This window comes from Eretmochelys imbricata, chromosome 1 (genome assembly GCF_965152235.1).
Source record: "Eretmochelys imbricata isolate rEreImb1 chromosome 1, rEreImb1.hap1, whole genome shotgun sequence".
Lineage (NCBI taxonomy): Eukaryota > Metazoa > Chordata > Testudines > Cheloniidae > Eretmochelys > Eretmochelys imbricata.
This window is the reverse complement of record NC_135572.1, coordinates 261,428,099-261,440,419: the sequence shown is the minus strand read 5'-3', so window position 1 is coordinate 261,440,419 and position 12,321 is coordinate 261,428,099. Positions and strand designations below refer to the sequence as shown.

Genomic DNA, 12,321 nt, shown 5'->3' with positions numbered 1-12,321 from the left:
GTTTTGTGCACCAATATGAAGGTGAAGGTCACACATCACCTCCATATTGGTGCACATGGGTGGGAAAAATTAGTGGGAACACTGCTCTTTCTCCCTGTTGCTGCATGCGCCGCCTCTCTGGAGGCACAGGTGGGACACACAGCGCTTAAGGAGCAAGGTGAGAAGGCAAGGGGTGGTGAGGAGGCGAGCAGCGGGGGAGTAAGGAGGTGAGTGGCGAACCAGCAGCAGAGTGAGGAGGCCGGGGGGAGGGGGGGCGCGTGTCCTCCCCTCCCCTCAGCCATCCTGAGCATCCTCCCCGACTCTCCCCTCCCCAGACCCAAGCCGCCCAGATATGTTTTTCATTATTATTTGGACTTCTATTATGTGAAAGCATTTTAAAATTTACTTCAGAATTGTTGTACAACCATTTTTACCAAAAAAGCAAAAGAAACAATAATAAAAAAAGACAAGAACATGCAAAGCACCTTATTTGTGTTTCTATTCTGTTAGGTCCAGTCAAGAATAGAGATAACTACATTATTTTTATTATTGAGTCCGCAAAAAAAAGCCCAAAACCTTACATAAATAAATTACAATGATTTAGATGTATATATGTGCATATTACTTTATTAATTTAGGAAAAATAAATAATTTTAGGAAAAAGTGTCTGTGCGGCTACCAGCAAGAGTTAGTGGCCACACACTGAGGCCACCCAAAAATTTGTTGCGAGAAGCCCTGTAAAGTGCTGTATTTAGAAAAGGCTCTTTTAAAGTATTGCTAGAAATATGCGATTTTAAACTGAGGTTTGAAAACATTTTGGAACAAAATTGTGGCCCTCTTCTTCCAAGGGCCCCAGACATCTGCATAGAGTCCATAATGTATTGAGATTTCCATCTGCTTTTACAAATTTATATCTTGATGTCCAGGAATCCATGCACACATTGGATCCTTTTTCAATTGCACTGCATGCCATGTTTGGCAAGATATAAAGAAAATATCTATTTACAATTATAAATAAGGAACATATGCTGAGTCCATTTTGAGAGGGCGACTTCAGAGACAGTGGCTCTATACTGACACATTGCTCACAATTTTTATTGCAGGCTTTTGGTTTTTTGACAATATTTTTTTGGAAAAAAGAATGCAAGAACCAGCCATCCTTAGCCTACCTACCTGTTGTAGCTGCTATGCTAGCGTACTCTGGGGATTGACTGCTCACAGGTGAGGGTGCAGATGGCACTTCCACCAAGGTGGCAGATTTAGCTGGAGAGAATGGCACTGGCGAAGGAGTTGGAGGAGCAGGTTCTGTCAATATAATTTCTTCTCGTATTTCTGCTGAAGATTGGGAGACAGGTCATAAAAATGTTGTTAAATATGGCTCGTGGAACCCTATGAAATAGATCACTTAGAAAAGTTAATTTTAGATGTAAACTCTGGTGTGTGGAGGAATTACATAAATCTGTCTTTATCGTAGGTATTTTCATGGCCCCATTTTCATGGCCCCATCTCCTGATCATTAACATGCTTATCCTCACAACATCAGTGTGAGGTACTCTTATGCCCATTTTACAGATGGGGAACTGAGGCACAGAGAGGATAAATGAATTACCCAGGAAGTCTGTGGTGGAGCATAGATTTGAACCTGGGTCTTCCAAGTCACAGGCTAGCACCCTAACTACTGGATCATCCTTCCAAACCTTAGGTGTCATATTTAGTCTATGCTAAAATGGATGAGTGAGCTTTTCAAAAGCCAGCTAGGGGATTTAGCCATACAACTCCCATTTAAATTAATTGTAGCTTCAGGGAGGGATGGAAGCTGGCTCCACTGACTCTATGCCTGCTAGGACTCTTTTTCATCACATGCATCCTGAACTGGGAGGTTACAGGTGATCTCCACACCGCTGGGGCTGCACTGAAGTACCTGAGCATACAGCACTGAGTATCTGGCATCTGTATTTCTACTGATAATGTAGATTTTTTTCTTTGGAAGTTGAACATTGGTATATCATAAATCATAGCTTTGGCTTTAATCTTATCCAATGAAAGTCACTCACCCCAATTCTCTTCTCAGACTCAGTGGTGTAAAATCAGGAGTAACCCGACCAAAGACAGTGAACATATTATTGTAAAGCCAGTGTAAGGGAGAGGGGAATCAAGACACGTGTCACTTAAATGTGACTGTGGTTTTATAGGTTAGTTGATGTGAACATTCAGTATAAAACTCCCTTGCTGAAATCTCAAATACAGGTTTAGGAGTTGAAATTTTCAGACTTTCATAACTAAACTCAATAGTTACAGCATGAAGCAGGCAGTCTAATTAAAAATCAATTTCAGGACACTCAATGTCCCCACTGAATGCATCCGGTGAAGTGAGCTGTAGCTCACGAAAGCTTATGCTCTAATAAATTTGTTAGTCTCTAAGGTGCCACAAGTATTCCTGTTCTTTTTTCACTAACCAGAGAGGCTCATAATTGACTTGTCTGACATAATACAGCTGAAAAATGACACATTCCTTCTGGAAAGGCCTGATTAGGGTAAATGGGGATAGGGAAATGCCCATGTACAGAAATGGGTGAATCACAGAGAATAAAATTATAGAAGGTATGTAAGGTACTGCTAAGAAAACAAACTCACCTGTGCTTCCTTCTCCTTTCATTGCCCTCATTAACTCATTAGCTCTCTCCTGACAATGCAGTGATTCTAACAGGTATAATACGTAGTCATCAAACATCAAGTGAATAAGGTGAAAAGACCCTGGGAATGAAATAATATGAACAAACATAAAAGCAATTAATGGTCTCAATACATTTATCACACAAATGATTACAGTATTACCAAAAAAACAACCCCAAATCACTGAATACCACTGGCCCCTGTATAGTCCTGCTACTGAACCATGTCTCTTACTGAAAAGTGAGTCATCTGTCAATGTTAAAGGCAAGTTAAGAGGGGAGGGTGTTTTTGTGTCTGGGTTCTGCTTGCCACAGTGTACTTGTACCTGGATTTATACAGATTTATGTGAATTCTGGGATCATTTCTCAGAAGTAAAATTTGTGTCTCTGGGGTCCGGTTCTTGAGAAAAGTGTCCTGACAAATAACTATCATTCTGTAGGAATTATAAATCTTGAGCAAGAATTGCCTTTTGGACCAGGCTCTCTCTCCTATATCCAAGCAAGCACTTACTAAGTCAGATGGGGCGGTCTGGGAAAGCAGGAAATGAATCAAAATATAAAAATCTATTCCTGTCAAATACACTAGCACAAAGTATTGTTGAGCTAGCTGGACTGTCCATGGGGGCTTTAAACTAGAAAGATGAAGGGAGGGATATGGTGAAGGTCAGAAACTACGGGACCTGGACCCCAACCTTCCTTCAGCATCTTCCCAGCAAGAGTCTGATTATCTTTTTGTTAGCATTTTTCAGCCGATTGGGCGTTGGTACCATTTATATAGGACCTTTAAAGCCAGAACATTTCCTTCCCAACTCTCTGGTAATGTCATTAGTGTTGCCAAGAATCAAAGCCATTATTCTGTATGATAGGATGCCCAAACACCTTAAAATAAGTTGCTTTAACAGGAAGCATTGTCAGTCAGGATAGGTACAGTCTGAAGAATTTATAAATAAGGAACTTTCTCATTTTTCATAATTATACGTCTGGAGGTGGATTATGTTTGTGGTTAGACTAATAGGTTAAAAATTACAAGTGTTAAGAATCAGCACATTTTAGGATGTAAACTGGTCACTGAGTTGAGAGCTGGAAATAAATATTTTGCTCTCACGTCCTAGCATTGTAAAATTGGCCAAGAACAGTATAGCATACTTTTCTGCCTTTCTCTGAAGCATCAGATTACTGACAGATGTAGAATACTGAATGGGATAGACCAATGATATGTTCTGGCATGACAATTCCAAGCTACCTAAGACATCAGAGAAGGTATATGACACAATGATATCAATGAGAGACTAAAAGACTCCTTAAGTAAAATGTCCATCCCTATGGCACATCTTGAGGGTTTTATCCAGTCTATCTTTGAATAATTCGACAGATGAGGTTTCCACTACTTCCCAAACGTGCTAGCAACAACTGTGGGATGCCCCACATGGAAAGGCTTCAGCCAACCAAATTAGCGTCAATATCTCTGGCATCAGCCCTTCCACATGAGGCATCTGTCACATTATTAAGTACCACATTACTATAGTTGGAATAGGAAGTGTCCTGAATGTTTTGGCTTTGCCTGCCATCTCCCAGCATGAGGGACAGGCATCACTATCTTTAACAACCATCAGTCTTGGAAGTTCCAAGCACATTTCTTGGTGGTTCCCGGCAAGCCACTTCCTAGGAGGCAATTTGAGACATGCTATACAGATATGGATCTGGACAGGGAAAGAAGAGTTTCCCGTGTAGTTTCAGGTCTCAGTTCAATTAGAGAAATGCCAAGAAGCAGAGAACAGACGTGAGGGAAGCAGTACTGGGGAAAAATTGACTTTTCCTCTAGCCTCCATAGACAGAGACCTAAAAATTTATACAAGGACTCAGTGTGAGAAGTAGACATGTCCATATGCTATCACTGGGCAGATTCAGCAGTGTATAGAAGATAGGAAGCAAAGAAGAAAATCAAGACAGATTACTTTGTCTGAAGAGCATACTGGCATCTACTAGAGATGAATGATATATATATTTTTAAAACTAAATGTTTTTTCTTCCAGAACCAATCTTTTTGCAAAAATGAAAAGATCACAAAGACATGTTGACCCTCTTTTTTGTAATTTTAAAAATTTCCCATGACATTTTTTGTAAAAATTTAAATCACTATTTGTATTGATTTTTTGATAAAAATATCTTCAAAATTTTTCATTTACCAAAACCAGCTCTTTGATAAACAAACAATGTGCATAAACATCTAGATAACACTTTAGACAAAAGTTGCAATAAACTGTTTTTGTACAAAACAGAAAAATGGGTCTGTATCAACCACTGCAAAATAGAAACTTTGATATTTGGGGTTATTATTCTTCAACCAGCTGTATTATCTATATTATACAACAGAGCTGGGTGAATACTTCACTTTTTTTTTATGAAGAGTCACTTTAGTGAGAAATTTAACTTGCTCTTTTTATATTGGCTTTCCACCAACGATTAGTAAATTTTAGATATATTTATTTGTACTTGCATGGTACATTTAAAAAGGCCTATCAAAGGCTTTAGGTACCTTTGGCAGGAGTGAATACAGTCAGACTGGAATAAAAGTAAACCCACCAGCCACCCCAACACCAGAGAAAATAGCCAGCTGAAAAGAAATCAGAAATCAGCTACACCCATAGACCCCAAATCCCGCAACCACAAATACAAGCCCTCAATATACTCATCACTCCTCAAAACCTGGAAAAAGAGATGGCTTTTTCGTTGTGCTCTGAATATCAATGGATTTGTCGATTTCAAACCTAGGGATAACGGGAGGGTGAATTCCAAAATGGAGGGCCCCTCACAAAAGAATGTTCTGCCAACGGGCCCCTTTCTTAAAAGTCAAGAGATGTCAGCTCACTGCTCACAAAGATGGCAGCTGGGGACAGAGAGAGGCTCTCTCTCCCATAGGCAGGTCCTTGGTCACAGCCCAGGATCTGGCCCAAAACTTTCAAATTTCTTTACTGATTTTTTAACAAACTTTTGAGACAAAATCCTTCCCTGGAATGGGATGCTACATACGTAATTTCAGAACGATTGGTTTTTTGGAGGAAGTTAGAGGAGGAGGTTGAAAGCTGAGCTTATATTGGGAAGCCTGTTTCTACCTTAACGAGTACCTACAGCTGTTCCACCAATATGCTGTTCTTTGCTCGTATATACTGTGCAAGTGGAGCGTAGGAGAAGCAGTCTGAAAGGCCCCATGTCATTATGCAATGCAATGTTGTCTGGTAATTAGGCTTTCAAAGCAACTGTGCACACACTCTTCTTCAGTTGCAACAGCTCTAGTCTTTGTGTTCCATTCTCTCAATGCACGCATGCGTAACTTCCATTGTCATTCATGGGAGTTATGCACACACACTGAGGGGAGAACAGATGCTTTGTGTCCTTGGCGCAAGACCAAAAACAAGAACATCGGACCTTTTTATAAATAGAACACATGCGTAGTGATGGGCAAATAATCTTCCACTGGCGAATATAAAGGGCTTGATTCTCTACTTTTGTGATCATTTACACCTGTGCAAATCAAAACTGTGTACTTCACAGCCATCTTACAGAAATTAAAATGACTAATAAGGTGCAATGTAGTGGAGAGCCTTAGCCAAGCTCTGTAGCTGTTTAGTTTTATAAAGTTTTTGAACTGGAAGTCTTGTAAAAACTGCAAATGGAATAAGATAGCTATTTTCAAAATGCTTAACATCGGTTACAATGTTGTAGAATCCTACTCTGTTTAGAAGTGTTATGAACACAATGGGCCTGATGGACCACTGTGTTAGTCCAGTTTAATACTGATGTAACTCCATTGGGGTTCACCAGCGTAAAAAACTGGAGCATTATGCCCTAGAACAAGCCTGGTTCTCGTCTCACACAAGTTTGTACCTCTGTTGACTTCGAGTCATTACTGATCCGGACAAGAGGCGAATCAGGCCTAATATTCAGCGTTTCCAAGTCTCACAATTTTAATCACAAGTCTCAGGATATTTGGTGTTCATCCTTCAAGCCCCTGCTCCTGGAGACAGGTAATTACGTGACAATCTCATCTTTCATTAAAAAATAAAAGAAAGTTTCTAGCCCTAAGGTTGCAGAGAAAACCCTGAAAGTAGAAACCCTAAATGCTCACATGCTAGAAGACAAATACTAAGAACCCAAGATTTATTATTTTTTAAAATCTCATGATATTTGGGGCCTAACTCTTGATTTTTGAACACTTGGGGTTGATAATACTGAGTACACCATTTAAAAAACTATCTGGTCCCCTTGTCTCTCTCTGAATTTTCCTCTTCTTTTACTATTTGATATTTTTTAATTCTGTAGAATGTTTGAGACAGAATTTATAAGACACTCTGCATCAAGAGGTGTTGTATCAAATGAATGCAATCATTTTACATTTTAAATTAATTAAGTTAAATGTAAGATATAAAATGAAACCAGTTTCAGGATATGCACATCAGTTACTTACTGAGCAGCTATTCATGTACAACTGTTTATATTTTATGTTTATATTTTGTTTTGCACGCTACTGTATTTAGCAGGGACCTACGACTGGCTCTTTCAAATACAGCTGTAGGTACTGAAGAGGATTCATCTGTGTCTCATAAAATATATATTCATTTAGTGAGAGATAAAAAGCCCCCTAGATACTGTACCTACAGTAATAAATTGCTTTTGTTTCTCTTTTCAAAAAGACCAAATTGAATGCAATCAGGATATTATTACAGCTGTTCTATCCAGCTAATACACAGTAAACATCAGCAGCTTTCACAAAAGCCAGGAATTATGTACAAGTATTGTAAAACAGAGATATATAGCTCTGGGGAAGATTGGAAGGCTCCTTTTACTAATTAGTTGTTTTAATACACAGGATGCATTACCAAAACATTGCCACCGACTGTGCCTTTGATATGCCTAGACAGAAGACGGGTAGAGGGAGAGAGAAAGGAGAGAGATGAGCTTTTGTCTGCCAGGAATCATTTTGACTTGCCCATGCCATGCACCATACTTAAAAGCTTTGCCCAGAGTCAGATCTATATGTCATTTCAGGATATATACTACCAGCCCAGTGACATGTTGTGAAACATTCTGTAGTCAAATTTCCAGATCATGAAATGATGACAAAGCTAAAATATATTTTACTGTATATAAGAATGACTACAGCATCAAACAAGTGATTTTTATCATGTTTTTGTTTCAAACACACTCTCAAATAATGCTTTTTTGTTTTTTAAAACAATAACAGCATAAAGATCTGGCATTGTTTATTGCTTAGAATGATCCCGAAAATCAGTGCCTGTTTATATAGTCATCAATGTAGCCAAAATACACAAGTTTTCATCTAAGATAAGAACAAATTTATATAGAAGACAATATCTAAAATATATCAATGTCATCTTTGTTTCCCTCTATTGTACAGTACTCATTAAAAATGCATGATACTATAAAAAGAGAGGAAGAACTGTGTTAAATTAAGCCCACAACAAGTTCCTCAGGTCTGATTCTGATACGTTTAAATTCAGAGGATATTAGACTTTTGGAACATGCTCAGCTATAATGCAATACAATGGCTTTGTAATTAGAATATTACAGCATTCATTCAAGAGATTATAATTCAGCTGATGATGTTAAATAACATGTCAGTCACTTTTTGAGAAGTGGGAGCAGTGATAGCCAAATTTTATTATACTGGGGTCTGGATGTGGTTTCAATACTCATCCCCTTTGAGGATCTGAAGTCCTTGCTCATTCTAAACTCCCACTGACTTCAATAGACCTGCACTTTTGGACCCAGAGGGGAGAAATTCAAGGGTTCCGTTAAAAACAACTAAAAGCTCTTATTCACAGAGTCAGTGTGTATTGGTAAAAAGAAAGAAAGCTTACATGGGCTTATTATAAGAAAACCTTAGGAAGTTTACAGTGCCATAATGAAGATGTAAATGATAATCCTGTTCACTACTGCTGCAAGCAGCATTATCAAACCCAAGTCGTTAAAAAATTCTATACTATATTATTTATATCCTTTAAAAATGCATTATTTTCAGAAAACCAGTTTATACTGATTTTACATGTGCTATAATAATTTGAAAGCAGACTCTTAACAGATGTAGCTGGTGACTACAAATGTAATTAAATTTCCAATACTTTTAAGAGACAGCAATTGATTTTAAACATACTTTTAAGATGGAGTATGCATTTAAGACCTGTCTTACTAGAATTGTATAGAGTAATTCTCCAGATGCCATGGAAAGCACATCGCATGTGGCTGCTGATATGCTCTTTCCTAATACACCATTCTATCTAAATAGCTCTATTTTGTGTAGAGAGGGGTATACGTGTGTGACTACACATCCTGTATATTTTATTTTATACATTTTACAAAAAACAGTATTCTATTAGGCTACACATTTAGCCTAAATAGGCATTTAAAATACTGCTTATGTACAGCTTGATAGAGAGTGCACAATTTTTGGAACCTTAACTTGCATTTTTGACGTTTCATGATTTTATCAGTGTGACCTCAACATTGCATTTACACAGTGTTTTGCATATAAAGGCTGCTCCTGCAGCTGAGTGCTGCAGAGAGCCAAAACGCTCAGAACTCAGTGTTTGCTCAATACCTGTTCCAAGAGGTTTCTGCATTGTGCAGAGAAGTATGCAATGCTCAGCAATGCGAGCAATCTCTATTTCCACAGTGAAAAGAGTTTTGGTGAATAAGGGGGAGAGCGCATATGAGAGGGGATAGATATCAAACATGGTCAGGGCTCTGGTACTTCAGCACAATCCAGTGAATACAAAAGCTGTGCATAGAGGCCTTTTAAGGATTTTCACTATCCCACTGCCTGCTAGGAGTGGCAACTCACTGTTGTGCTTGCTGAAAAGCTGTGCTTAGAAGAAACTGACAACAGGGAAGCCATGAAGACCAACCACAGATCAAAATGCTCCTGAAGGTTCTCAGAAGACAGTGAGGCCAGCTCTTGAGATTTTATCAAGAGTTGTGTGGTATTTGGTGTTGTTCTTAAAGCCTCAGCTCCTGGCAGCTTGTAAATATGTGAGAATCTCAGCTTGCATTAAAAAAGTAAGTTTCTAGCCTTTATGGTCATGGAGTAAAACCTAAAAATGTGACCCACACGCACTCTAGAGATTCAAAAACCAGAAGATAAATAAAAGCACCCAAAATGCATTTTAAAAAAAACATACTTTTTTTTAAGCCAGTCCCATGATTTTGTGTGGCCTGACACACAATTTTTGATTGCTTGGGGTTAGTAATACTGAGTCCTCATGGCCAGCTTCCCAGGTGCCCCATGTGGGACTTCATAGTGTTCTTGCCTGCCTCCAAAATCTGCTCCCCTCAGCTTACTGGTACCTGAACAAAGCTCGGAAGCTTTCTATCTATAGGGGTGCCCAGCACCCCTATATCTAAGCATCACCTAAGAGAATAAAACACAATAAAGCACTGCTGGAAGAAAACATGCTAGTGGCTCAGGGCTGCTCTCTCACAATCCTCATTATTATTAGTCTGCTAATAACATACATTGACAAGTGTGCACTTATGAAAACACAAAAGCACAATAGCCAATTTTCCATCATTCCTATTGTTGACTAATTCAATTTGTACATACACATACTCCTCAGTAGGGACTATTTACACACCAGGTTTCAAAGCACAGTTCTGTGTGAAAAGAAACAGGACAACCTTTTTTTTCCTTTCTTTTTTTTTTAAAATGGGGTATGTTTATATTCTTCCACTCTTATGGACATCAAAAACAACTGAAGGGAATTTGTTCAAAAGCAACAGAAAAAATGACCTAGAGGCAGAAAATTTGTTGAAAATTTCAACCCCAAAAAGAGATTTTTAAAAAAAGTTATAAACGTGAAAATCAGAGGGGATCATCACTCAAAAGTGCATGACAGCTATTGATCTAGCATTTTTTACTGTGCTAACAATCAGTAAAATTAAAATTAAAGTACCAAAGCTGGGTGCACTGTGCAAAGTCATGTCCCGAATCACTCGTGTGCCAAAGCAGGACCACATCAAGAGGAACTGCTGAGCCACTTTCTTCAAAGAGCCTTGTCTCTTGGCAGCTACCTACAAGAAAATATATATATTTCACATGGATAACAAACATTCATTTTCATTTCCATTGTCTGTCCCAGCCCAACACTGCCCATGTCCATCCATTTCCTTAACTAAAACTACATCCCACTGTAAGAAAATTAGGATAAAAATTAAAACAGACACACATGAAGCCATCCCGTAATGATAATTCTATACACATTAGTTTGCAGGAAGAAGAAGCTTACAATAAAATTATAATCTCTAAAACAGAAAATGCTCATGCTTCTGGAGGGTAACATTTGGATTATAAATAATGAAGGGATTTATCAGACTGCCTAACAACATCCAGGTCTTCATCTTAATTTGACTCTCTTTTTGGCAATACTCTAGTTCAGGAAGAAAATTTATAATGAATACTGCTTGGAATATACTGCAAAAATAATGTATTAATCTAATTAATTTAAACTAATTGGCTCTTGGTGCGTTCACATCCTCTTTGCATTTTCTTTCTGTGAACACTCAGATGATCATGTTTTACTCACAATTATACTTCTCAGAAAGCATATTGTAAGTTTACACTCTCAAAAGCTCATTTTCTATAACTGTTACTGTAGCCGTGTTGGTCCCAGGATATTAGAGAGACAATGTAGGTGAGGTCATATCTTCTATGGGACCAATTTCTGTTGGTGAGACAGACAAATTTTTGATCTTACACAGAGCTCTTCTTCGGGTCTGGAAAACTTAGAGTGTCACAGCTAAATACAAGATGGAACAGATTGTTTAGTATAAGTAGCTAACACATATTTCAAGGGCCCATTCAAGGTGAAATGACCCGTTAATTTTCTATATTCCCAGTTGATCCTAAGAATTATACTCATCTAGTCAGCAAATAGAAAAAATACCACGTCCAATATGATCCATCATAAGCACCCACAGTGATTTCAAACAGCAATCTATAAACTAAAGACACTTTTTAAAAAATTAAATAATTTCAAACAATTGATACATTTAGGAATTTTTTTTGGTGGTGGGGGGAGTTGTGGACATTCTGCGAACAGAAAAAGAGGTAATATTGTTTAATGAAGTGTTCTTAAGTTATTTACACAGGTCTATAGTGAACTCTGGAAGTAGAGTTGCAATTTTCCAACAGAACATGCTAATACAAAATGTATTATCATTCACAGACAGAAGCTAAAAGTATATGGCAAATTGTACAGTTACATATACTGCATAAAATTGTATTGATGTCTGATTGGCCGAGAGTGCTCATGAGTTCAGCCAGTAAGTGTCCACCCAAATAATACTAAAATTGAGGTCAGAGTTCTATTACTGGTGTTTCAGAGCAACTCCTAAAAATCACCCAGCTTAATCCCTTGCTGAACCATAAACTCGTTGTTAACCTTTATTTACTAAAATGAATCAGCTGGACTAAATATTATCTTCATTAAACTCTCAAAAGGGCATATTAATTTATTATCTCCACCTGCAATGCTACATTATTCATTATACACTACAGAGGAGTCTGAACCAACACTTCAGATCCATACACCCTTGAACGCTGGGGTGTTGAAAATCTGAACTCTGATCCAGCTCCGAATTTTGCAAATGGCTCCTA

General features: G+C 38.1%; 1 protein-coding gene across 1 annotated transcript in view; it reads right to left on the bottom strand.

The window, feature by feature from the left end:
• Positions 1–12,321, bottom strand: part of RFX4 (regulatory factor X4) — a 107,537-nt gene that overhangs the window by 37,433 nt on the left and 57,783 nt on the right. The window contains exons 14-16 of the mRNA XM_077833337.1: positions 10,619–10,736; positions 2,614–2,733; positions 1,153–1,314 (exon numbers count right to left, since the gene is read on the bottom strand). Of these exons, the coding sequence (XP_077689463.1) occupies positions 1,153–1,314; positions 2,614–2,733; positions 10,619–10,736 (400 nt within the window). The remainder of the gene's footprint in view (positions 1–1,152; positions 1,315–2,613; positions 2,734–10,618; positions 10,737–12,321) is intronic.